Genomic DNA, 27,699 nt, shown 5'->3' on the forward strand with positions numbered 1-27,699 from the left:
TCCGGCCCAATCGCCTTCTAAATCCGGCCCACGGACGGTCCGGGAATCAGCGTGTTTTTACATGAGTAGAATGTGTCCTTTTATTTAAAATGCATCTCTGGGTTATTTGTGGGGCATATGAATTCATTCATTTCCCCCCAAAAATATAATCCGGCCCCCCACAAGGTCTGAGGGACAGTGGACCGGCGCCCTGCTGAAAAGGTTTGCTGACCCCTGCCCTATACAAATCTGGAGTGGCGTCCCTTGGATGGCACCTTGTACGCCTCCTTTCCGCGACTCCTGCTGCCAAGCTGGTGCCAAATGACTGCGCAGAGCATCACTTCCCTTCCCTTGTACTGGCAAATTTGCAAGTGTGCAGGATGGGAGCCCAGCTGTTGTATTCTCTCCGACTTTGTGCTGCAAAGTTAGTACAATATTAACATGATGGTCTAGAAAAGCAAAAAAGTATCACCATCCACAATAGCAACCAGATATGACTCAGTGTTTACAGGAAACAGACTTTTGGAGAACAATCTCATGAGAATGAAAGACGGTGCTACTTTTTCCAGCCACGTGCCGAGTAGAAATGGCATGAAATCTACTGGGAAGGAGGTTATTCTCTGGCATGAACCTTGCTGAAGCGGAGAGGAGCTCAAAGAATGGAAGGGGCACTTTTGTCATTTTCTTGAGACTCTTGTCAATTTCAGAGACTTGTCTTAGCTTTAAATTTCACAGATATATGAAACAAACATTTGGCTGATTAAACAATCTGGCCTGTCTCAGGTAGACAACTTACATTTTGTTGTTGGCATCAGTTTGTCTTGAGAGACAATGGAGTACGCCTCTCCGGGGCGCAAGCCTGGGCATTGTTTATGGAGGTCCTGGGCTGCCCAGACAACCAGACTTATCTCTTGGCCTCACTGATGTGGTCCAAAGGAAAACAGAGCAATACGTTTAGCACCAGCCTAGCTACAGGGGTTTGCCAGAAGAAAGTGTACAAGACACCTTAAGGACCCCACTCTGGATTTGTGTAGGGTTTACACCTTAGCTTTTTCTTCTCGTGAAGAAATCCCTCAAGGCAGTGGAGGTTTAGAATCAAGAGTTTTCCTTCTCCAAGATGGGCTGTTTCCGGGTTGACAAGCCCCATCTGCCCCTCATTTCCCCCTACATCACATGCAGAAACCTCCTTCTTGACCGTTGGACACACTACTGGTCTTATCCACACAATCATCCAGATTCTGACTTTGCATGTAGAGGAAGTCCCTAACGCACCAAGGGTTTGACCCTCTCCTGGTTTAGTTGGCCAGTTGAAGCAATTTTCTGGAGTGTGGCCACTGTTGCATGCTGACAGTTTCTAGAAGCCACAGGTGAGAGCTGAGTGCAGGGTGCGGACCAAAGTTGGACAAACTACCCCAGAAGCACATGCCCCCCACCAGACATACTTTGTTGTTGTTTAGTCGTTTAGTCATGTCCGACTCTTCGTGACCCCATGGACCAGAGCACACCAGACACTCCTCTGTCTTCCACTGCCTCCCGCAGTTTGGTCAAACTCATGCTGGTAGCTGCGAGAACACTGTCCAACCATCTCATCCTCTGTCGTCCCCTTCTCCTTGTGCCCTCCATCTTTCCCAACATCAGGGTCTTTTCCAGGGAGTCTTCTCTTCTCATGAGGTGGCCAAAGTATTTTAGTCTCAGCTTCAGGATCTGTCCTTCCAGACATACTACTCTTCCCCTAACACCCCAGGCAACTTAAGTACCCTTTTAGCATTTGAGGAGACTGGGAGGAAGAGACATGACAGCTTGACTTAGAGGAATGGTGGAGGCAGATCAGGGCCATTCTTCACACTTATCTGCTAACCCTAATCTGAGTCTGACAATTTCCTTCCCTCTCCTGCTCCTCCACATGCAGAGCCATCAGTTTTATCCACTTTGACAGCTGGAGTCAAGCATGCTTCATTAAGAGCTTCCCTCAGGCTTTACATTCAGCTTGGCTGGAGTGTTGCCACGATGATTGACAGCTAGGGGGGCCCCCTCCATATCAGCAGGACCGGAGCTGGAGCATCAAATGGGAAGCCTCCACCTCCAAAGTGCAGAGGACCGAAAGCCAGCTGAGATATTTCGGCGCCCGAGGCAGGAAATCCCACTAGCACCTCTCGCCTTCCCTGGTAGTCAAAATGCAACTGTAATAAATAAAACAGCTAACAGACTCCACCTGGAGTCCTGTGTCCAGTTTGGGGCATCACAGCTTAAAAAGGATACCGACAAGCTGGATGGTGTGCAGAAGAGGGCAGCCAAGATGATTGAGGGTTCTGCTCACCAGCTTGAAAAAAGGACAGGTGAGCAGGCAGGAGCAGTGGGGGGGGAGGGGGAGTAGCAAGGTCAGGGGGCTCTAGGGTTTGAATTTAATTGAAAAGGAAGATGGAGCAGGGACAGGTGATGTAGCGAGGCCAATGGTGGTGCCTGCCTTCCTGTTTAGCCATGCTAAGATAACCATAGAGACTCTTCAAGAGGCAGCAGAAATGTTGTGGTGCCGAAACAAACCAACAAAGGCACAGCTCATACTTTGTTGTAACAATTTAATTTAACACACTTGAGAGCTACAGACATTTAAAAAAAAATTAAAAAGACACTCCTCCATAACATCTCCTTGAAAAGAGTTGATTGTTTTTTTATTCCCATGTATCTGTGCTGAATCACTGGGGAAATTCCATGGTTGGCATGGGAGAAAGAAGAAATTTGGATGTGGTCTTAAATATGGTAATTGGTTTTGTCACTCCCCCTAGACAGAGACAAGAAGACAGCCTTGGTCTGGCGTTGACATAATGCAACTGATCCACGGCTAGTTCTGCTGGTACTTCTTGGCTTTCACACTGTAAGGTATTTGTTACCCACCATGCATTGAGAGCAATTTATAACTATTCACACTAAATAACCAAATCTTTGATTGATCTACATCAGAAATGCTGTGGATCTGGCAATCAAACCTTGACATTATCAGCTTTTTAAAGAAGTACGAAAATGTTCTCTAGTCATATAGACAAAGATACTTCAAGTGCATTCATCAAAAGTTCACATAATATTATGCCAAATTATATAAATCAGTCTTCAATGGATTTGCAAATTACTTGGCTAGAATGAAAACAACCCTGTAACATAAGGCCATTTTAGATGAGAAAAATTCAGTCCATATGAAAATTCCAAGTTAAGGAACAATAAATCTTCAGGGCCAGATGGTTTCCCATGTATTTTTTATTTAAAAAATAATAATGACATGTTAATTCCATATTCATAGAAAGTCTACAATGATCCTTTCAGAGAGAGGGTGTATCCCTGACACAAGTAGAATGATGAGGCCTTATTGGACTTCTAGAAAAAACACATTGGCAAATTATAACTTAACTACTGAAGGATTTTGGTGTTATGCCACCTTTGCACCCTGAAAGAATGGGGTTTTGGTTACGATGTCCATATATAACATGACTGTTGCTGTGAACTGAAAACGACAACAGTGGAGTCCTGATCATATTTGCTGGATTGATTACCATTCCAGACATGGAAGGAAGAAGGAAGTACCACCCATTTCTTCATCCACTGGAATTTCCCAACATCCCTACCTCTGGGCTCCCCCCAGATGTTGAGCTCCAGTTCACAGCAGCCAGCAAGGCCATTGGTCAGGGTCCTGACACAGGGATGATGTAGTCCCAACAATGCTTGGAAGGCCACAGGCTTCCTTTTCCTTGCTTAACACATGCTAAACACCCAAACGAAACTATCAGTGCACGATAGAAAGCAATGAAGTGTTCTTAAATCAGGTGCCTTCTTGACAATAAGGATATTGATATGATACTACAAATGCAGTCCCAACTTCCAGGGCTACATAAGGGGGGTGGGAACCAGAAACTGATCTTGATAGTCTTGGGCTTTTTCAGGGTAACCAAGCGAGCAGCCTAGAGAGAAAGGGCAGCTCACCCTGACAGATATTGAACTGCTGAGCCAGATAACAGGGCATTAGATATGGAGGATTGTTCAGTCGGTAGAGCATGAGACTCTTAATCTCAGGTTCGTGGGTTTGAGCCCCACAGATTCCTGCATTGCAGGGGGTTGGACCAAATGACCCTTGTGGTCCCTTCCAACTCTACAGTTCTATTATTCAAAGACCCAAGCCAGAGAGGTTAGCTTTAGTTCAACTTGAGTGAAAACCAAACCACTCTTAACCCCAATGCTTTGGTCCTCCCAGCTAGAGCAAGTGTGATGACCAGCTGGCTCAGCGAGTTTGAAATGGGGGACATTTCACTGCCGCTTTGAGCTCCTCCCACCAACCACCAGGGAGAAAGGCATCCCTATCACAACGAATGCAACCAAACAGTCAAGCGACTTGGTCAGGTATGCTGGACGTCTGTTCTTACAAAATACCAAAAAAATTGCGTGTGTTTCCTGTTTGTGTTTTTTTAAAAAAAGAAATCACTCAAGTCAAGAGTTTCGTGCTGGCCCGCCAACACCGAGTGAAACCTGAATATACCCGACGATAGCACCAGATATGTTTCTGAGATCATGCCAAGAGTTATTGCTTTTGTAGGGTACAGCGCGTGGCCTTGCAGAGCAGATTCTCCTCTGCTGCACATTGGAGGGCAGCAGACTTGGGTAGCCCTGAGGGCAGTTTGGTGAGAGGAACTGGAATTAAAGCACCATGCCTGTCCAACCTCGGTGAACAGCACCAGCCAAGGTCCCATGGGAGGAAGAAGAGGAGAGCAATTGGACAGAGACGGTGGCTGAGCTGCCTTCAAAGCAGCCCGTGAGGCGTCTTAGGCAGACGTTTCTCCCCGAGGCCGCTGCTGGCTTTTTTGCGCCTGAAAGGGTCCTGAGGTGATGGGAGTGCTCACTTCCGGGAAGCCCGCTCGTTCCCGCGGTCCCGGGGGCCATTGCCCTGCTGACGGCACGTCTGGCAGCACTGGAGGCTGACGGTAGGGAGGTGGCACCTGCTCAGGAAGAGCAGCGTCTGGCAGAAGCTGAAGGAGAGCCTGTCGCGCTCGCAGGCAAAACCTGCAGGAAGAAAACAACATACCGAGATTTGAGCAGTGGCGTGTGATTAATTATTTTTGCAAGGGAACGGTTGGAGCTAGAGGCACCAGCTTGTGAGGGCCATTGTGGGGGGCAACATTGTACACATGAGAATCGTGTCTCCCCCCCCCCTAAGCCAGGCAGAAGCTTCCTGGGCTTTGGGAAGGAGGTGCCAGGGTTCTGACAGGATGCTGGAACTCACCTGTCCTGAATCTTTCTACGTTCAGCTTCATTGGATACCCATGAGTTCTGCTTGTTGTGACAGAGGGAGAAAAACTTTCTCTCCTTTGATTCACATAGTCTTCTCCCATTAGAGCCAGGAAGGGAGAAGAAGGGTTTGCCTTTCTCATCCCACAACTGGGGGGGAGGGGAGGCACATCTCAGTTCCCACACTCTGCTGCCCATCTTCTGTCCCCTCCCCTTCCACCACCTGAAGCACTCATGCAAATGCCCCCCCATCCCATCCTGCCTCTCCTGATGTGAAACAGATGCTGCACTGCTGGAAGGGAGTGCATCCCACCATCACTCATCTCAGATCTGTCCATATTCAGGATAAATGTTCCCCTGGGTGAAAAAACAATGGAGTGCTAAAAACCACATTGCAGCGATTGATGTGGGAACAGGGATTCCGCCCCAGATCTTTCCTGTGGCTGCCTAGATCATGGTAGGCAAACGAAGGCCCAGGGGCCGGATGCGGGCCAATCGCCTTCTCAATCCGGCCCGCGGACGGTCCAGGAATCAGTGTGTTTTTATATGAGTAGAATGTGTGCTTTTATTTAAAATGCATCTCTGGGTTATTTGTGGGGCATAGGAATTTGTTCATTTCCCCCCCCCAAAAAAAATATATTCCGGCCTCCCCAATGTCTGAGGGACAGTGGACCAGCCTCCTGCTGAAAAAGTTTGCTGAGCCCTGGCTTAGATCCTCACTAGAAGAGGAAGGGAAGGTTTGTGCATCTCATTCGCAACCTGGAGACACTCCTCCCATCCACACCACCTGCTGCTTTACACACACACACACCAAGCAATCTCTGCATGCTCTTTCTCATCAGAAAGTAGCCCCTGTGAACCTCTGTCAGCCTGTTCCAGTGTTCCATGCTCACAGAAATCACCACCACTCACTTTGGAAGAAATTTATGTCACCAGCAGTGACATCTGCAAATACTAACTTTTTCAAGATCATCTCTTTCCAACTGTTATAAGAATTTTAAGGTCATATATTAAAATAGTAAATGTTCATAACTGTATATATAAACCACATGTCTGAAACTACACCAAAAAGGTCCTGAACAAATTGACCTCAAATATTTCTCTGCAAGGTCAAAGTGGGAAACCTCCCCATTGTCTTTTCCCTCACAAATCCTGTCCTCACAAATCCTGTCTCAAGGGCACATTCAAGATACGAACAGGGTGTGAGCCTGTGACCTGTGACCTAGATTCGGGAATTAAGTAGTTATAATAACAAAAGAGTGGCCAAAACCCAGATAATGCAATCTGGTAATTTGCCAGATAGGCGATAAACAAAGCACTCAGATTTCTGTTGTAGACCACCTTTTCTGTGATGTAGGTATGATGTTTCTGGGGGTGGTCTTGGAATCCAGGGCGGGCAATTTAAAAATGTCTACATAAGGGCTTGTGTGCATGGCTCGGGGTCTTCCTCCTCTCCTGTGTGTGTGGGAGCACCCTGTTGCAACAGTTAATAAAGATCAGGCTTACTAGCTGCTTTACTTCTCAATATTCTCTGGTTGGTCTCTGTTATTTTCTCCTACTGATAGAGAACCTACAAAAGGACTCTATAAAAGGAGCAGTTTTTTAATTTTTATCACAACTATAAGGTAGGGAAGATCACATGCACACTAAGGAATAGGGAGCCACTTTTCAGACTCTTGTGGATTAGGATGACCTCAGGCTTTGGCAACTTGTTACAACTGGATCCATTGCCTGAATGATGATCTGTCTCGTAATCTTCCACTATTTTCTTTTTTTTTAATAGCTTAATTTACACCCAAGAGGCTTCCTCCAGACTCTTTATTTCAGCTGTGCTAATCCTCTTGGAGAAGCCCCCAGCCCCCAATGCTAATATGGTGTGAAAGTTTGCTTTTGGCTGTTTGGGGGATCAGGCTGGATGAGGAGGAATGTGTGGGATCAGGGCCTTTTGGGACACACAATTTAGTTTTGTATGCTTGCTTTTAAATTATGCTGATTTTCTCTACATATTATTCATAATTATTTTACTGGGGTCTTCCAACAAATAGATTATTGAAGCTGTTTATAAAATTCCTTAACCAGCTGAAAGATGGTTAAGAAGGTGCCTGATGCTGTTAAAACTAAGCCCGTTGTCAGAGAAACGAACTAAACTTCATGCTTGAGAGACTGTTTTGCTTTTGTATTTCCATCACCCCCAACCTCTCTCCAATGTAAAGGCTTGCAGTGGAAACAGAGCCAGGACCATCGGTTGACAAGGCTTCCCCTCCAGCACAAGAGTGAATTTCTGCTTAGCCCATTATCTCAGGCGATACCAGGTGAGGCCACTCCCCCCCACCCCATCGCTAATCATTTACAGCCAAGAGGAATGGCCTGGGATTAACCTGCTGCTCAGTGATGTGGAATGGGAACCAGGAGGCTTGCTTGGATGTTTGGCAAGGCGCTCAGCTCCTCCAATGAGCTCATGATCACTTTCTCTTTCCCATCACTCCCAAGGCTCAGAGCTCATAAACAGCTCACTGAACACTGGGCTGACGCAGCCAGTTCCTCGCCTAGCGCTCCTCCAGCATCCCTTCCGCACTGTGCATTTAAAGCACTCTTATACCACTTTAGGACACAGGTGGTGCTGTGGGTTAAACCACAGAGCCTAGGGCTTGCCGATCAGAAGGTCCCGTTGCTCGGTCCCTGCTCCTGCCAACCTAGCAGTTCAAAAGCACGTCAAAGTGCAAGTAGATAAATAGGTACCACTCCGGCGAGAAGGTAAACGGCATTTCCGTGTGCTGCTCTGGTTCGCCAGAAGCGGCTTAGTCATGCTGGCCACATGACCCGGAAGCTGTACGCCAGCTCCCTCGGCCAATAAAGCGAGATGAGCGCCGCAACCCCAGAGTTGGCCACGACTGGACCTAATGGTCAGGGATCCCTTTACCTTTACCTTTACCACTTTAACGACCATACTTTTTCACCCCTGCCAAGTGTCCTGAAAAATGTAGTTTGTGCAGGGTGCTGGGAGTTGCTAGGAGACGCTTAGCAAACCACATGTGCAAGCCATGTAGCCCCAAAGGCAGGACATGAGGTGGTGCTCAGCTCTTAGCCATGCCAGGCGTCCTCAGTCTGAAAAATGCACCTGAAAATGGTTCTTACTTGGGGGCGGGGAGGCTGAGGAGATGGCTTTGAGAGAGGGAAACTGCAGTTCCCAGGAGTCTTTGGGGAAGGTCATGTGCTTTCAGTGGATGGTGTGTATTGCGGCCACAATAGCCCCGAACTGCTACTAGACAGGAGCTTGATATTCCAAATGGGCCGTTCAACAATTCCAAATGGGTAATTGGTGAGGTGTCTTTTTAACTTATTGGATTGTACAAGGGACAAGAAGGGCAATCAGGATTAAATAGCTGGAGTGTGTGTCTATTTACGACAATGATGCTGAGTAGACACTGCAACAAAACACCCCGCATGTGTGGGCAACCCCAATTCCATGATGAAGTCTCCCCGGGAGCCCCCCCAGAGAATTAGGCAGCCCCCCCCCCTGCCAAGGCAATGGCTGAAGAGAGAGGTTTCTTTTGCCTGCTGATAAAAAAAGTGTCTGGAACACAGGAGCTATTTCCTAGTCCATGGAGATTAGCAGTCATGACCTCGCACAGGTCAGAGGTTAAGACCTCTAAACCTCTGGCTCGCCTGCTCTATCACAGGCTAAACCTTCCCTTGCTTTTGCAAATCGCACATCAGGAAGTTTATTTTCCTGCAGTGTTCAAGTATTGTGAGTGAATAGCACCATCCTGCACAAAAAGGCAAAGCAGCTGTAGCCTAACCCTGGAAAACAAATACAAAAGGTCTGGTGTGTTTTTATAAACACACCCATGCAACAAACAGGTCAGCAGTCTGGATGGGCAGCCTGCTGGATCCGTATCCTCTTCTCACAGGGGCCAAACAGATGCCCATCATGGGAAATCCACAAGCAGGATCCGAGCACAATAGTCCTCTCCCCTCCTGTCCTTTCTAGAAACTGGTATTCAGAAGTATTGCTGCTTCCAGCTGTGGAGGCAGAGCACAGCCATCACAGCTAGTGAGCCCATCAATTTGTCAAATCCTCTTTTAAAGCTATCCAAGTTGGAGGCCATCACTACCTCCTGTGCAAGGGAGTTTCACAGGTTAACTATGCACTGCGTACAGAAGTGCAGTGGTACCTCCGGTTGTGCACGGGATCCATTCTGGAGCTCCGGTCGGATCCCAAGGTGTGCATAGCCGGAGGTGCCGCCTCTGCGCATGCGTGCATGGCAAGACCTGGAAAAATACTTCCAGGTTTGCTGCATACATATCCTGAAGCATACGTAACCGGAGGTGAATGTAAGTAGAGGTACCACTGTACTGTGGACGCTCGGGTTGCGAATGTGATCTGTGCGGGAGGCACGTTCGCAACCCGCAGCGTCCGCAACCTGCAGTGCTGTGTCTGTGCACGCGTGGGTTGCAATTCAGCGCATACGTAAAGCACGATTTAGCGCTTCTGAGCATGCATGAGCGCCGAAACCCAGAAGTAACCTGTTCTGGTACTTTCGGGTTTTGGCATGCCCATAACCCGAAAATGCGCAACCTGAAGCATCTGTAACCCAAGGTATGACTGTACTTTCTTTTATCCGTCTTCAGTCTTCCCCAGTGGCGTAGCGTGGGTTGTCAGCACCCGGGGCAAGGCAAGTAATTTGCGCCCCCTAACCCGTGGATTTGCGCCCCCTAACCCTAACCCCCAGATGTTGCACCCAGTGCGGCCGGCCCCCCTGCACCCCCCACGCTACGCCACTGGTCTTCCCACATTCAGCTTCAACGGACGTCCGCAAGTTCTAGTGTTATGAGTAGGGTTGGGCGATATCGGCTTCTCAACATCATGATGTATCACCAGCTAAACATCACAATATAGAGATACATTGTGAAAAGCAGAGGGAGGAACATCCAGCATCAGTTCCAGCCCCACGAAGAAGTAGGTAACCAAGGCCCAACCACAATCTACCACTGGGTGAAGGCGCCATTGCGCTCTGACCCTCAAACCAGTCCTGGACGATGTATCAATACATCACCCTGGCCTCGACTGCAGCTGCTCTGGTGCTGTTCTCCAGATTAGTCTGAACAGGCCTTTGTAGTTTTCCAGCTGCAGATCGTGATTATTCCTGTCGGGGGCTGGAACCAGGAAGCTGCCTTGTACTGCATCAGGCTGTTGATCAGCCACAGGATACCTTCAGGTTCTCTGCCCCTAACCTTCTCCAGCCTCTGGTGCCCTCCAGATGCTTTGTACTGCAACTCCCATCAGCTCCAGCCAGCATGGCTGCATGAAGCTAGAGATGATGGGAGCATGACCACATGGGCTGGGGCTGATGAGAGTTGTAGTCCAAAACATCTGGAAGCCAACAGGGTGTGAAGGTAGTCACTGGGTCACCATTATAATCTGAAGGGGGTTTACTTTTTGGGAGGTCTGTGGATACTGCCTTGGGTAGATTGTTGGCTTGAGACTCATACCTGTCAACAGTCCAGATTTGACCAGTGCACACCAAAATCACGATTGGATGTCCTGTTTTCGGTGCCAAGTTCTCACGCCAGTCAGCTGGCTCCATGAGAGCTTGGCACCAAAAGACTCCCATTCAAAAGAAGGTGGAGGTGGAGGGAGGAGCTGGGCCGCCTCCGCCAGGCCCAGACACCATGTCTCCTGCTCGACCATGCCCTCACCAAAGGAGACGAAGCTGACAAAGATGAGGATGATAACAGGGAAGAGGAGGAGCTGGAGCTGCTGGTCTGGCGCTGAGGGAGCTGCTGCTGGAAACAGAGACAGGGAGCTGGGGTGAGGGAGCACAACACTGAAAGCCACACATCTTGATTTTAATCAGTGGGTGGTTGGAAGGTACGGAGACATACAAACTCCTAACCCATTAATTTTAGATCCCAAGAACTTGTAGGTTTTACCTGCCATTTTTAAAAGCCGCTGGGACAGCTATGGACATCTGAAGCATTTGCCCATTTAAGAAGAGCTACAATCCACAGGATTTACTGTGTGGTTCTGGGGCCAGCACCGATAGGCCAGCCTTACAACGTGGAATTTCTCCAACTGGGGAACAAACATTGGCAGCCTTTCGTGTGGAGGAGATATTTTGCAGCTGATAATGTAAGCGTCTGTTCTCCAGTCCCGTCCCGTCCCCCCCCACCAGACAGGCAACTTAAAAGCATAATGCTCAACAGCAAAGCAAACCGAATATTTTAATTAAGGGCTGGTTGAGTCCCTCCGTGCCAAATCATACTCAGCAGAAACTCACAAGGTCTCGATGGGATCAAATCCCTCTTTGGATATTATTCAGAAGGTTTACTCCTAAATCTGCTGCTAAGCCCGGAGGGAAGAGGTTGAATTTTTTCACAGGGTCACAGAAACAAACTTTGATACACATTCCTAGATAAGGAAACGGCAGCTCGGAGAGAGGGAATTGCCGGGTCAGCTTTAAAAAGTGTGCAGGAGAGCCAAACTAGGCAATGTCTTAGCTACTTAGCGGTACTGTTAAATGCTTTTTCATTCCCTCCAGAAGATGCCAGCATGGACCCAGGACCTCAGCATGGGGATCTGGGGGCTTTAACCCTTTCCCAACTGGAGGTTCCCCCCAGTGCAAACTGCAGGCAGGAGGAGACCAGTCCAGATTGGGTGCAGATCAAAGGGGAAAACAACCCCCATGGTCTTAATCCATATTGTGCTTGCTCCTTGCAATCTGTGTAAAAAAAGGAAAAAACATCCCTGCATGTAAGGGTACAGATCCATAGTTCATTGTAACTTTGCAAAATATAGTGATGGCCTCTACTTTGGATGGCTTTAAAAGAGGGTTAGACAAATTCATGGAAAATTAGGCTATCTGCATAAGGCCACAGTGGCTGTGCTTTTCCTCCAGAGTTGAGGCCTGAAGGTCAGATACTAGGAATCACAAGTGAGAAGAGCACTTCTCTTGCACTTGGGTCCTGCTTGTGGGCTTCCCATAACGGCATCTGGCTGGTTGTCAAGGACTGGATGGATGCAGAGGAATGGGGTACCAGTTGGGGAACCCTCCCCCCCCCCAGGGAAGAAGACTCAGAACCAGGGTACTGGTGGTGGGACTATGATGAGTGGTCAGAGGGAGAAGCCTGGGAGGAGGAGGTGGAGGAGGAGAAGGAGAAGGAGAAGGAGAAGGAGAAGGAGAAGGAGAAGGAGAAGGAGAAGGAGAAGGAGAAGGAGAAGGTGGAGGTGGTGTCGGAAGCAGAAAAGGTAACAGGGTTTAGTGAGCAGGAAGAGGCTATGGTAGAGAGAAGCCCAGAATCAGGGGCAGAAGAGGAGGCTGGGAAGGGATGGGGCCAAGCAGCAGCAATGAGGCAGGTTGCTGAAGAAGCCAGGGGGTCTCCCCCTCCTGCTGCGACAAGCTCCCCTTCCTGCCTGGTCTCCTAGAACCAGAAGAGGTATGAAGAGGGAGCCTCAGGTTGCTGGGGAAGGAACCAGGAAAGGAGCCTTAGCGAGCGGGGGAAAGAGAGCAGGGTCCTTGCAACTGCCTCATTGGGACAAGACCTACTGGGAAGAGTTACTGTGATCATCAGGCCTGCACTTCTGGTTTCTTTGAATAAAGAGTAAACTTCATTCAATGTTTTTATTGCTGACCTACCCCTGACTCTAGTTCCTGATATTGGTCACTGTCAGAACAGGAGGCTGGATGCTAAATAGCCCCCCTCAGGCCACTGATCTGAAATTTTGGGCACATATGCCCAAGGGGCTGACTCCTCCCCTCTGAGATCATGGACTCAGAATCAGGGACATCATAAGTTTCACATGTGAACCCAAGGGGGTTTACACATTTGAATTTGTCAGTGTGTCAGATTTGTCAGATACCTACTCCAAGTCACTTCCAGATGACCTGCTTCTTGTGCATTCATCCTCACTTGTTTGCATAGCGTTTGTGGGGAAGTGACATGACATCTGCTGTTTAATGCACAACCATCCTGGTTTGTTTGCAGAGAGGTTCTATGTTATAGATTCGAGCACTTCCTGGAGTATTTCCCCATCACCTTCCTTACTCCAAAAGCCAAAGTCTGGGGAGAAAGTGGGCTTGCTACATAACAGAGGGCATATCAACACCTCCCTTCCCTTTGCTTTTTCCAGGCACAGCCTGTGCTTTAAAGCTCTGTCTCCGAGTGCCCCCCTTTTTGCTCCAGAGCTTTCCCTGCAAAAACTCGATCTTTAGTGTTCCATTGGCACAAACATCAATCCATGGAAAACCCGAACTGACATTTGCTCCGACTGAACACTAAAGAGCAGGTTTTACCAGGGAAAGTTCTGGGCAAAAAAACACAAAAACTTGGACATCAAGCTTTAAAGTGTGGACCTGTGCCTTGAAAGAGCGGGGCAAATAAGTGCAGATAAGCCAAATCCATGTCAATCGGCTTTTAACTTGGAGTGTTTCAGATCCTGCGGCCTCCTTCAGTGGGTGGGACGTGCTAGGATGCCGTTTATGTATACAAAAGTTGTTAGCTTTCGTTTTGTTCTAGTTTTATATTGCTTTTCATTTTTGCAGTATACGTTAAGTCACTTTGAGCTTACTTTTCGTAAAAAGGACAACTAATAAGTGTCAGCAACGCCACCACAATTTGAATTTGCTAGTATGCAACTGAATGCCACCTGCAAAATAGTAGCAGACTAGAAGTCGTTTGCTTGGCTTTGCCTTTGATCTTAATTGCCTTTGTAATGTGCACCTGTCGGTTACCCACCCTGGACCTCCGGACTGGGATGGGCTATAAATCCAATCAATGCTACCACAGAAAGGGGTTTCAAAAGTGGAGGCAGTGCTTTCTAATTTCTACAACACATCAAAGGAGAATTCAAAGGTCTTCGGGGCTTTATTAAGAGTTTTGGGGTCCCAAAGCAGGGGCGGCAGCTGAGCTGCAGACCCTTTTCTCTCTGGGGCAACGCAGACAGAAAGGAGCGGCAAGGAATCGGGGGAAAGAATGTCTAGTTTGACCACAAAGGTCTCTTTCAGCTCAGCAAACAATGACATCACTGTGTCAGAGGTTACAGCTAGCCCCACCAAACACCCCTCCTACAGCATCAAAGGGGCAAACCGGGGGAAGGGAGCGAGTGGATATTATCGTCTGGAGGAGCCCCCCAGGCCTGTAAAGAGACATTTCTGCCTTTCCTGGATCTTGAGCTGGCTCTTACTGGATCCCCTTTGAACACAAAATCACCTCCGTCCCTTTGTCTGGATGGATTTTGCACTTGGATTTTGCATTATTAGACTCAAATGTTTCCATGGAGATTCCTCCAGGGAGGAAGAACTGTACCTTGGAACTGGTTCCTGACTAGAGCAGTCAGGAAACGCAGCCACGGAGTTAGCCAAGAGTTGCAGAGGATGATGTTCTCTCTCTGCCCCCCTGCCCTGCCTTGACTGCTACCATCGGCTCCTGCTCTGAGCACCGCCTGAAAGATGCCACAGGAAGCTGCGGAGAAGAATGCCTTGGGAATATTGCTTTGGTGCCTCTGATGGAGCCCTGCTTACTCTCGGCAAGGCTTCTTATCTCCAGCCTTCAAGAGGGCTCTTTCAGGGAGCTATTTCTGCAGGAAGGACCCGGCATCTGTCTCTCTGCCAATCTTAGCAGCCGAGAGTCCTTCTCCCAGGGCAAGACACCTCTTCACACACACACATACAGGACGCTCAATAAATGATCGCTGTCAAGTGGCTCATTACAGGGACTAACCTGAGCATAAAATGGAAGGACTCATGGCATTAACACCCCAACAGTTGCGATTTCTGCACTGAAGAGGGTCGGACTAGTTAGAGTCCCTTCCAATTATGTGATTCTAAAAGATATTGCATCTCCACTGATCACAGGTTTGTATCCAGCACAGAGCAATCATGTCTACGTGTCTCCAGCCACCAGTCTGCTTCCAGCTCACTCATATATATATACACTGGCTCTTGATCTCCAACAAAGCAGCTAGGTGAGGAGGGTGGAGGAAAGGCCTACAGCTTGGAAGGCACCACCCCACCCCCTAGTTGTAGCTCTTGCTGAGATAGTTCAGTAAGGACAGCATGAAACTCTTAATTTCAGGGTCAAGGGTTCGAGCCCCACATTGGGCAAAAGATTCCTGTGTTGCAGGGAGTTGGACTAGATGACCACAGGGGTTCATTAATTCTACAATTCTATGCTTCTAACCCATCTCATTCTTTTGGGATGCCAATGAGGACACTTAAGTGGCCAGCTAAGGTTGTTGTCTTACTAAGAAACTTGTCTGACTAGGTCAGCGATTTAAGACTGATCCCCCCAAAATTAAAACCTTCCAAATGCCCTGGGGGGGGACATCCCATTTTTTCCCTCACGAGATCTCAGTAGTCATTTTGGGTGCTACAATCTCACACTGTGTCCCCCCCAAAACCCCCCCACAAATTTTCGGGGTGAGAGCGAGGCGTAGGTCACATGATTCACCCCAGAGCCCGTGTTGGAAGCTGCGTGTCCTGGTTTTGCATCGGGGAAAGTTGGAAGGTATGTTTCCAAGCAGTTTGGCTTTCAGCCTAACATGCAAACCAGTTTGCACACACATGTGCCTGTACACATGCTTTCACTCAGTGCATTTTAAAAGCAACAACTTTTCCCTGTGACAGGAAGGGGAAAGCGGGCTTCTGCAGCGACTGAAGGATCCTCCTTTGGTGATTTGCGCAATCTTGTTTCATGGCTTTCAGTTAATTTATCCCTGTTAGTTATAAAGTTTGGCTCCTTGTTCAGTCTTGAACTGGGGGAAGCTGACAAGCCACAGCTGCACAGTGTAACACACACACACACACACACACACACACACACTGCTCTTCCTTCTTAACATTCTGTGTTACTACATTTTTATTAGCCTTCTGCAGCTGATAAGAAGCGAGTTTATTAATAGCCTGATCTTCCACACAGAGAATCCAGCATGGGTTTATGGGCTGATGATGATGACGCTTCCCACTTCCTAAAGGGAGGCAGGATGCTGGGAAGAGAGGCATCACCACCTGGGGAAAAGGGCCTGCTTCCACTCAGGCGGTTCCTAATGCCACACAATCATCACTTTTGTGCTATAAAGTATAAGCAGAATCACCACTGACTTCTCACCCCCGGGAGCGGGGGGCGGACAGAGTCCTCTGTGCACCTGTTTGGGCCTCCCACCATGTTCCCCCATACACTGGGGGCACTGCAAGCAGGGATTGCCTCCTCCCCCTTCCGCCTGCCCAGTCCAAGGCTACTTTCCCAGAGGCATTTGGCTGGCCACTGCGAGAAGAACATGCTGCACTAGATGGGCCGCCTATCCAGCAGCCAGGCTCTTCTTCGTTTATTATGAATCCTAAAATGGAACCTCCACAGACAGAGACAGTCTACCTTAGAAAGCTGGAGAACAAGTGTGGGAGGAGGCCGTTGCCCTGGGGGCTTTGGGGCATCTGTTTGGCCACTGTGAGAACAGGATGCTAGACTAGATGGGCTCCCTTTGGCCTGATCCAGTAGACAGGCTCTTATTATGTTCTTAATTGTTTTCAAAGCCGCTACTTTGATCATTTAATTATCAGTTTCCAGAAGCTATGTCTTCAGAGGGATAAAGAAGCAAGGGGCAGCTGAAATTCACGCGGTGCCTGCCACGTTCACCAGTTCTCCCCTTGCAGAAGCGGCAACTTTAGTCATGCATACACAGCCATAGCAGAAGCCAGAGACTTCAGTTGTTTGGTTCCTGAAGCTTTTCTTTACCTGGTCACAACCCCAAACACCATTTTAGTGTAACACTGCTGCGTTTCCAGAAGAGTTTCAGAACATAAACATAAAAAGAAGGACAGAGGGGAAGAGAATTGCCCTTACACAAATCTGTGATGTTAGTTTTCAACATGTTCAGCTGCTCTGAGTTCGTTCATTTACAAATTCATAGCTGCTAGGAATCCAAGGAGTGTGTTTGTTGTGTTTCTATCCTGGGAGGTTATTTTGCAGATCATTTTCCCTAATGCCCCACGAGAAGGCTATGAATCCCATATTGGGGGGTTGGAGTAGATGAGCCTTGGGCTCCCTTCCAACTCCACAATTCTATGACGTAAGACCACTCTGCAGCAGCCTGCATGGGGTTCTGGACTAAAGACCAAGGGGACCGGACACCTCTGGGCCCAGGCCTGCAGCTTTAGCAAGGATCTGACTTCATATGGCAAGCGGACGAGACTTTCCCCCTCCCTCCAGAGTTCAGCAGGATATGTTTTCTTTCCCATCAGCGCTTCCTGCCCTGGGCCATAAACCAAATATAGGCCATTAAAAAACCCAGAGTCTTTAGCCCTCCACATTCCCTCACATTGTCTTGCATCGTTTATGTGGGGGGAAATCATGACCCTATACATCAAGGCCATTGTATATCCATCATCACCGCAGGATCTGTATTCCCACTTTATCTCTTAGCGCTATTACCATGAGTAACAAGTATTCTTCTGGATAAAGGCATTTGTTGCAAGGCTAACATTTCCTGTGCCCTGCCCTTGCACAGAAAACCAGTGTAATCTTTTGGCAACAACCAGGACAATTCTACAGGCTATGCTGGATCAGGCCCTCGGGAGCGTTTGCATAGTTTGCATTTTTGGACCAGAAGCAGGCAGGTGGTGCTGGACCTCTAAGTGGTGAGGGTGGAGGGGGGTTGCACCAAAGGGGCTTGCTGGGAGGAGATCGACATTTCTACAGTGTACTCTTTGCACTGAGTGGCTAAGGCCAATGGGAGAAGTGGCCTTTTCAGTGGTGGCTCCACACTTATGGAATGCTCTCTGCAGGGAGGCCTGCCTGGCACCAACACCATCTATTTTAAGGCACCAGCCAATTGCTTTTATTTTTACCCAGGGCTTCAGCCCTTAGGGAGGTAAATTGCACGGAGGTGGCAGGGAAAGAGCTGACTCCCCTTCCCCTGTTGCTGTGGCTCTGGTGGAATCTAGACACATATAAAAAAACACTGTGAAAATGCTTTTTAAAAAAAGTTTTGAAAAATATATTGAATTTTTCTAGTGGCACTTAAACCATTATATTTGCAGCTGTATAGCTGAGTCCCCTGACTCCTGTGGGAGAAAATTCCCTTTGTGGGTTCAAACCAAACTGCCTATCAGTCAGACTTTATTCCGTAATGCAGTACGGGACAGAGCCCCAAAGTGTCTGTGAGAACATTCCACTAACACCCCCTGCCCCATATATGAAATATGCAACATCCTGGCTGCTTTACTCTCTAGCCAACCACTTCTGCCCCCCAGCACATCACCATTTCTTCATCTAACCATGCTCCTTGTAAACACTGAATCAACACAAAGTTTTTACTGAACGTACAGAACCCTCCTTGCACCTTATCTGCAGCTGTTTTTTTCACTCTAATATTCGGTTAGGTTCCTCCTAAACTGGTTCTTACCAGTTCCGTGGCCAGAGGCTGGACTCTTGTGTCCTCACTGCTAACACATCTTGCAGAATCTCTAATTCTCCCACCCCTCCGCCCTGTTAGAATTCCTGCTCCATGATTGCAGTCATGGGATTTTTGTCTATCACATGACGGTGTATGTTTTGACTCCACAGAGTGGGAAGTGACGGAGACAGGATGTTTGTGTTACTGTGTTCTGTGAAGTGGGACTATTGTCCTTTGTTCTTTTTCTCTTTGCTGTCTGATGCTAGAAAGAGAGGGAGCCATGTTGCAGTGCTCCATGTGTGTTTATATGTAAATAAAGTAGATTAGCCAAAATGCTGAATTGCTGAGGTTGGTTATGCAAGCTGCGCAAACTCTGCAGATCCCTAAGTGTGCCGATGTCTGTTGGCATCGGTCGCTGTGATGTTCGGGCTGAAGAAAGCTTTTGAAGCTCCCGAACGAACAACCAGGAGGGAGAGAACATGCCAGTCGGGCATGTGTCTCTTCCAGGGTCCTACTCGAGTGTAGGACGAGCCCCTGACACGCCCACCCCACCCCACCACTTACTTGGTGGGCTGGGGCTGCAGTCCTGGGGGTTGCACTTCTGCGTGTTCTCCGGCCACGGTTCGTGATCGCAAAGGCTGCTGTCTTCTTCCACCTCCCCAGTCTTGGTGTTCATGCATTTCACCTGTCTCTTCTGGATGCCTCCCCCACACATGGCCGTGCACTAAAGAGATCAAAAAGGACTTCAGACCACCCAGCCACAGCCTGCCCTGGACCACCCCGAGGAGGGGGGGTAGCACCCTAATTTCCAGTCATCAAAAGCATTCTGGATTCCTTCCCACCAGGGATTCAGAAGAAGGACTCCTGGCTTACCTGCCCCCAGGATCCCACTGTCCACTTGGTGCAGGGGTGGACGTTGCAAGGCCTGGTGTTGTTTGGGCGGAGGGCTTCATCGCACCGTCCAAATTCCGGGCAGGTCACCAGGCGTTCTTGCTCCCCTCCTCCACACAGCTCAGAGCACTAGCAGGAAACAGGCAGGAGTCAGCTGAGAAGGAAGCACCACCAACCCACTACAGTGGACGCAGGCGGGTGCTTGGGCAGGGGCTAGTTCTGAGCCAAGGAGCAAGCATGGCACTCAAAACAGGAGTGGGAGGCCACACAGCAACCTCCATGGGCTTGTCTGCTTAGTGGGCTTCCCATGGAGTAAGGAGGTCCATTCAGGGCCGGGGCAGCACATTGTAGTGGCCCCCAGATGTTGAACTCCAACTCCCAACCAGCCCCAGTTGACAGGGATGCTGGGAGTTGCAGTCCAATAGTATCTGGAGGGCGTCATGTTGGCTACCCCTGGTTTAAGGCACATCACTGGGGCAGCAGCCTGCATTTCCTGCTCTTTGGGAGCTTCCAAGTCTTTGGGGAGAGAATGTATTTGCTAAAGCAGATCAGATCTCAGGGAGCATCACCTGGCAGAAGACATTCCTATTAAACCGAAATGGCACAGTAGAAAAACTACAATTCAGTGCCCTATACAGCTTAGGTCCAAGCTATGTGAAGGACCGTCTTCTCCCATGCAGACCTGCCTGCGCTCTGAAATCTTCAAGGGAGGCCCTTCTCTCAGTCCCACCACCCTCACAGACATGCTTGGTGGAGACACAGGAGAGGGCCTTCTTGGTGGCTGCTCCCAGGCTTTGGAACTCTCTCCCTAGAGAAGCCAGATGGGCTCCCTCCTTGCTGTCCTTCCATGATCCAGCGAAGACTGTTTTATTCCAACAGGCTTTTGGGAACTGACTGGGGTTTTTTTTAAGGAAAAGGCTTTTACGAGAGCTGTGCTGCTTTGTTTTGTTTTTTAAATCTGTATTTTAACAGATTTATTTTTTATATTGTTCTTAATTCAGCTACTTTTCAACAATTGTTTTTAGTTTTTTCGTATTTGATTTGTGTTGTTTTGATTTGTGGAAGCCACCTTGAGTCCCTGTCGGGGGGTTAAGATCGGCTATACTGTAAATAATTAATAACTACAATAACTACAAGGGAGGGTGGGGGGGGGGTTCATTCATTGTCTTTGGAATTTATTTTCCATTCAGCACAATGGTAAAAGTGAATGGATGCTACAGAGGGCGGAGATCCAAGCCACACATCACCACTACCATCATCATCATTGCAGCCTACTCAAATCTGGGGTAAGAAAGCAGCAAGAAAAATTGGAGCAAGATGCCCTCAGCACAAGGGAGCTCTGGGTTGGGCTCACAGCCTCCTCCCCTCTCTGCTTGCCCCCTGCCCCCAACTCACCTCTCTCCAGGTAGAGGTGTACCAGCCGAGGCACAGCTTGCTATTGCAGGGCATCTGGGTGAGGGGCTTGTACAGCACAGCCTGGCAGTGGAAGGGGCGGAGGGGCCGCTGGTCCCTGCTGTCGACGCAGTGGGTGTCCCGGACTTTCACACCGCCTCCACAGGTCCTGGAGCACTGGGTGCCAAATAGTGCAAAGAGAAGCCGGCTGAGAGCTGGCCACTGTCCATTGTGGGGTGGAGAGATATTGGGAAGCAGTCTGGCTGCTCTCAAAAGGAGACTGTTTTTGTTCCTACCTATTCAATTCCCTGCTGTCCCATCCCCCCATGGTAGGCCCCTCTCAGGTAGGCCAGCCTGAGAGGCAGGGAGTGGCCTCAGGTCAAGGCTATCATGGAGGATAAGACTATCCGTGGTAATTGGCCGCCAGGGCCGGCGCTATCCTAATGCATTCTGAGGCAGTTGCCTCAATGGCACACTGGAGGAAAGCGGACAGGGGCAGCAGGCTTAGACCTGCCTCTATGCCTCTTCCCTTAAAGGTAAAGGGACCCCTGACCATTAGGTCCAGTCGTGGCCGGCTCTGGGGTTGCGGCGCTCATCTCGCTTTATTGGCCAAGGGAGCTGGCATACAGCTTCCGGGTTATGTGGCCAGCATGACTAAGCCGCTTCTGGCGAACAAGAGCACAGAAACACTGTTTACCTTCCTGTTGGAGTGGTACCTATTTATCTACTTGCACTTTGAGGTGCTTTCGAACTGCTAGGTTGGCAGGAGCCTCTTCCCTTACCCACTGTTAGATTGCAAAGATCTGAGGCTTTGGCTCCAGTTGAAGTCACTGCATTTTGGGGTTGGAACAGACTTTGGAAGTCATTAAGTGCAGCCTGATGCTACGCAACATGGAGCAAATACTTTAAAAAATTATCAAGAGGGGTGTGTGAAGAGGAGCCCCAGAGGCCTCCTCGGCAAAGGGCGTTGCCTGAGGTGAGTTTTGCCTACTTTGCTCCAGTTCCCGACGCGCCAGCTAGAACACGGCCTCAAGTAGCACCTCCGGGCAGGGATGGGCTTCCGGGCAGGGCTGCAGTCTTGCTCCTGCCCTGTGCTGCAGCGCACTGTTCTCCAAATGGCGCCCAGGCCGCATGTGGTGGAGCACTGGAAGAAAGAGGAAGCCCTGTTAGCACCCAGGCCTGCTCAGTCCCCAATAATTCGATGGAGCTGGGTTTTCACCTCCTGCCTCTCCAAGCAGTGGTAGGGAACCTCAGGTCCTCCCAAATGTGGCCTCCCAGTCCTCTCCGGCTGGCCCTCCTGACTCTCCCCAAGCCACACCCCTCCTGGTCTTGCTCCACACCCTCCTTGAGTATTTTGCCTTAGTTGGAGCTCCGGGTATGCTTCTTGCTGGTCTGGATGGAGGATAAAGAGGAGGGCGAGAATGTGTAGGGAAGCTAGCCTAAAGAGGTTTTAAAAATCCATACTTGTTGCTCCGCCCACTATTGCCTCTTGCCCCGCCCACTACCAGCATGTGGCCCCTGGAAGGCAACCTTTGAGTTGAAAAAGATTATCCAGCCCCTCTACCCAGTGGCCCAAACTCTGGCCCATCCCCATCTGCCACTGCCTTCTCATACCGCCTGCTGGAGCTTCTTGTAATCACCAGAGTCCCAACAGGCAAAGAGGCCACGTGGTCTGAAAAGACAACCTTGGAGCCAGGACAGGGTGTTCTCTGCACCCGCAACCCCCCTCCATTCCACCTCCTCTAGACCAGGTGTAGCCAACAAGGTGCATAGCCTCCGACAGTTCTCTGATGAAAATAGGGACACCCTATTCCATACCCTCCAACATTTCTCCAATCAAAATAGAGACGTCCCCTCCAATATTTCTCCGGTGGAAAGAGGGACATCCTAAAGAAAAGACAGGCATTCCAGGATCAAATCAGAAACCAGGACAGCATCTGTAAATCTGGTACAGTCTCTGGAAAATAGGGAAGAAGACGAAGAAGAAGAAGAAGAGGAGAAGGAGGAGGAGGAGGAGTTTGGACTTGATATCCCGCCTTTCACTCCCCTTTAGGAGTCTCAAAGCAGCTAACATTCTCCTGTCCCTTCCTCCCCCACAACAAACACTCTGTGAGATGAGTGAGGCTGAGAGACTTCAGAGAAGTGTGACTGGCCCAAGGTCACCCAGCAACTGCGTGTGAAAGAGCAGGGAAGTGAACCCGGTTCACCAGATTACGAGTCCACCGCTCTTAACCACCACACCACGCTGGCTCTCTGGGACACTTGGAGGGTCTGTAGGTGCCGTCCAGAGGTGGTTGGACTACAGCTCCAGATCTGGAGTCCTGCACTGGCTGCCAGTGAGCTAGAGTGTCCATTTCAAGGCGTTGGTGCTAGTATACAAAGCCCTAAAAGACCTGGACTTAGAGGAGAGCCTTACTCCATACATCCCAACTTGCTGTTTATGATCAGGTTGGGGGAGCTTCTTAAGCATAAGAAGCACCAACTGGATCAGGACAGTAGCCCATCAAGTCCAGCATCCTGTTCTCACAGTGGCCAACCAGATGTCCCAATGGGACCCGAGCACAAGAGCAACTCTCCTCTCCAGTGTTTCCAGCAACCGGTATTCGAAAGCGTTGCTGCCTCCAGCCGTAGAGGCAGAGCAGAGCCAGCATCGCCCCTGGATGGAAAGGGCAGTGTGAACATGGAAAGGGACCCCCATCTCTGGAACTCCCTTCCAGACAGCTCCTTATAGGGAAGTTTTTTTAAAAAGGTTTTATTATTTTTTATATACTGTATGTTGGAAGCCGCCTAGAGTGGCTAGGGCAACTCAGTCACATGAGTGGGATAAAAATAGGAATATTGCTGTTGTTGTTGTTGAATAGGATGTCCCTATTTTCAACGGAGAAATGTTGGAAGGTATGCTGTCATTCTAATTATTATATATTGGATATGTCCTTTTCCCTTATGTTTTTTTTTAGCCAATCTAGGCACCCTTCAGGGAGGTAGGGGGAGAAATATAAATTTAATACATAAACAAATAGCAAATAAATAAAATCCCAACCACCAGCATGGCTAGTGACTGCTGTCTAAACAATTTTGCTTAGAAAGTCAATGAGAGTTTCAATTTGTTTTTAGACTTTAAAAACTTTTTAGAAGTTTTTAATTATTGTTGTTAATGCTTCTTGTCGGTAGTTTTATTGTTTTAACTGCTTTGTGGTTTTGGGGGTTTTTTACAATCAAAAAATATGTACATTTTATGAAACAAATAAATAAAAATAATTGCAGCCCAACAATAACTGGAGGGAACCAGGCTGGCTAACCCTGCTCTGGACGAGAGTGTGACCCAAACCCTCCCACTTTCTGCAGAGCTGAGCTCTGGGGAAAGCAGGCCGGGTGCCAAGGGGCTCAGAGCCAAGCAGAGAACTCCCTGCAACCGGCAGGTATCCTCTCCTTCCGGCCAGGAACTTGCCTCACTCCAGTTTCCAGCTTCCCAGCTGGCATTCAGAGCAGCTGCGACGGTAGCTGGAGGAGCCACCGAGACCGTCCTGTCCTCCTTTTCCTCCTGGTGCCTTGCAGTCGTGGGCCTGGGCCCGAGACCTCCATGGCTGCTTGCAAACATCCAGTGAGCCCCATGGGGGGCACTTTTATTTCTGCCCCCAGAGAGTCCTTGGTCCCCCACACTGGGAGGGATATGCTCAGCATCCCACTTGGTTTCCATTCCAACAGATTCCTCCTTCTGCCTTGGTGCAGGTGGCATGGAAGGGACAGAGCCAGGGGAGGAGGGCCCCCACTCCAAGGACGTCGGCTCAGTCGGCAGCTGCCGCCCCAGTGAGTTGGGACTGTGTGGCATGAGCAGAACGCGGCTGGAAGGGGGCTGCCTCTCAACCGTATTGCTGTCAAGCCCAGGTGGCTCATATGCAAAGGTGGGTGGGGGCTCCAGGGAGGGAGACTCGCCCTTGGCCTTGACTACATCAGCAGGAGAGTGTTGGAGGTCCTGTGCATCTGCTGCAAGGCTCTTGCTGTTTGCCACGTCGTATGGACTCACACCATCATCAAGCTTCTTGCTTGTCTCGCTTGGGACCTGAGCTGGAAGGTGAAGAGTGGTTTCAGTAGGACCAGGCAGTGGAGAAATGAAGTTCCCATGCGTCCCCTTTGAAGCTGTTTCTGCAGTTCCTGCCGCAACTGTCCTAACCAGGGCTTCTTCCATTCTGCGTCCATCACCAACGTCATCTTTGAGATCAACGATGGCCCGGTCTGCACCACCACCTTCTCCATGGCCCAACAAGCCATTGTCTTCGATGGTGCTGAGATATGGGACCTTTGAGCCTCCAACGTCTTCCTTCCAGCTCTTGTGAGTGCTAAAGTCATGGTCTTGACTGGGGCTGCCCTCAACAGAAGGTACGGTTGGAGTCAGGAGGGTCAAGTAAGGGAAGATCACAGAGGGGGCCGTGTTTGCTACCTTCCCTTCCCAATGTGTGGTGTCTTCTTGGGCACGATTGACAGATACATGGGTGTTGGTGCCAGAAGGGAAATCCATTGCAGCTGCAGAAGTGGAAGAAGGAAGATCTTCCCAAACGGCTGGTGGGTTCTCCTTCACGTTAACTGCCATGGAGGAGGTCGGAGAGACAGCAAAGGCTGTACCCAAAGAACCATGCCAACTGACAGCAGTGCTATGCTCTTGAAACCCACTGGTTACCCCTTTGCTATTCTGCCCAGCAGCTGGAGATGTTGGGCTTCCATGGTCCATCTCTGGCTTTACAGTAGAGAGAGAATCAGGAGCCATTTCTTGAGGGTCCTCTTTCACGTTGCTGACCTTCTTCACCCCAACATCCGGCAACAAGTCCTCTCTCCCACCACCCTTGGCGTCAGCTGGGTCGTAAGACAGATCTTCATGGAAGTTGATAAAATTGTAATCATAGTAAAAATCATCCACAAACACGTTTCCCTTTTTGTTGTTGCCGGGCGAAAAGTCTTCTTCCCTTATGGCATTGAGGTCTTCAGATTTGGGTGACAAAGGGCTGAATCGAGGGATGGGGTGGCTTGGGATGAAATTGATCTCATTGTACAGCTCCCGGCTCGAGGAACCAGAGCCTGACCAGTCTGGGAAGATGCTCTCGATCTTGTTCCAGCAGGGCAGCAACGAACAGGCAATTTCAGAGGCTGGTCTTTGCCCCGGATCACAGCTGGCTCTGGTATTATTGGGGCAGTACACCAGGCGATGCTGTATCCCACTTCCACATGTGACCGAACACTGTATGGGAAAGGGGAGAGAAAATAAGGAGTGTGAGAGACATCAATGGCCAACACCGTGCTGGTAGTTTCTCTATGTTCTGATCCTCCAAGAGAGATAGTGTGGTATAGTGGTTGGAGCAGTTGATGCCAAAGTGGGTGGTAGCTCCCCCGAGGGGCAATGGGATTACCTAGGTGGGGGTGCTAAGAAGCGTTGGCAAGTGGGAACAGGAAGTGTAAATGATTATCAGATTTGAAAAAGCTGGTATCAATGGTTTGTCCATCAATTTTGTTGTAGTAATTAAACTAAATAGTTTTAATTGATTTTATATATGTGTGTGTGTGTGCAATTAGTTGTCACTGTTTTGAATTTAATTGTGTTACGGTCTTCCTTAGTGGGTCATGCAAACCACTATTCTGATAATACCTTTTATAGGGTAGGGAACACTGGGGAAGGGTTTATAAAACCAAGGGATTGGTGGCCCCCAAAAGTTTGGGAACCACCAGTTAGAGCGTCAGACTAGGACCTGGAAGACCAGGTTTCCAATACAGTGGTACCTTGGGTTAAGTACTTAATTCGTTCTGGAGGTCCGTTCTTAACCTGAAACTGTTCTTAACCTGAAGACCACTTTAACTAATGGGGCCTCCTGCTGCCGCCGTGCCGCCAGAGCTCGATTTCTGTTCTCATCCTGAAGCAAAGTTCTTAACCTGAAGCACTATTTCTGGGTTAGCGGAGTCTGTAACTTGAAGCGTATGTAACCCGAGGTACCACTGGATCCACTTGGCCATGACCTCTTGGCCTAACCTACCTCACAGGTTTGTTGTGGGGATTATAGAAGGTGGGAAGAGAACCATGTATTCCCCACCTTGGGCTCCTTGGAGACATGGGTGGTGGACTATAAATGCAGTAAATAAACAAACCTGGTGCCCCAGTTGTAGTCCAAAATTTCTGGAGGGCACCAGGTTGGGGAAGGCTGGTTCATGCAAAAAAAAGGGCCATAAATCATTATAATCCAAGGTCATTTGCTCTTTCCACTACAGAAGCTCAATCTAAACCCAGCCATCGTTCTTCAGTTTCAGGTCATCTTTGTTTCCTGACAAAGCTTGGCTTGCATGGAAAAACCCAGACAGCTGGGGGGCTGGCGGGTGACCCTGGAGGGGGCTGGCACCCAGTGACTTCATAGGTCGTCTCTATTTGGGGTTCCCATCAAGTACCACCCTTCATCCCAGCAAGATTCCTAGCTGAGGGGGAAAAGAGCGAGTGGGGATTTGCTAACAGGGAGAAACAAAGCACAAGAAGGATGTTTGTTGCGGCTGAGCAGATAAGAGGTCTTCTGACCTTTCTCCAGAGTTGCAGCAACCCACATACCGAAAATAGTTTCATGCCACAAGGACATGTGACTCGCTGCCAGCCACATTAAAAGTGGAGTCTTTCTGTACGGACCCTGGGAGGGAAAAGCCGGATTGCCTAAGGCCAAGGATGTTGGGCAGCCTCCTCTGTCCTCTCCCAAGGACCTAGCGAGATCTCTGTTGGGGCTTGCTCTCAAGTGCATTTGGATTTCAGAGTACAGTGT

At 49.2% G+C, this 27,699-nt stretch overlaps 1 protein-coding gene across 2 annotated transcripts in view; it reads right to left on the minus strand.

Annotated features, from left to right (window-relative positions):
- Positions 1-2,538: 2,538 nt before the first annotated feature.
- ADAMTS7 (ADAM metallopeptidase with thrombospondin type 1 motif 7) overlaps positions 2,539-27,699 on the minus strand; it is a 65,783-nt gene continuing 40,622 nt past the window's right edge. For both annotated transcript variants that reach the window (XM_083474969.1, XM_083474968.1), the window contains exons 19-24: positions 24,366-26,147; positions 21,909-22,061; positions 20,921-21,094; positions 19,508-19,654; positions 19,199-19,358; positions 2,539-5,019 (exon numbers count right to left, since the gene is read on the minus strand). In XM_083474969.1, coding sequence (XP_083331095.1) covers positions 4,856-5,019; positions 19,199-19,358; positions 19,508-19,654; positions 20,921-21,094; positions 21,909-22,061; positions 24,366-26,147 — 2,580 coding nt within the window. In that variant the 3' untranslated portion in view covers positions 2,539-4,855. The remainder of the gene's footprint in view (positions 5,020-19,198; positions 19,359-19,507; positions 19,655-20,920; positions 21,095-21,908; positions 22,062-24,365; positions 26,148-27,699) is intronic.

Source organism: Podarcis liolepis, assembly GCF_965112155.1.
Source record: "Podarcis liolepis genome assembly, chromosome: 14".
In the NCBI taxonomy this organism is placed as follows: Eukaryota; Metazoa; Chordata; class Lepidosauria; order Squamata; family Lacertidae; genus Podarcis; species Podarcis liolepis.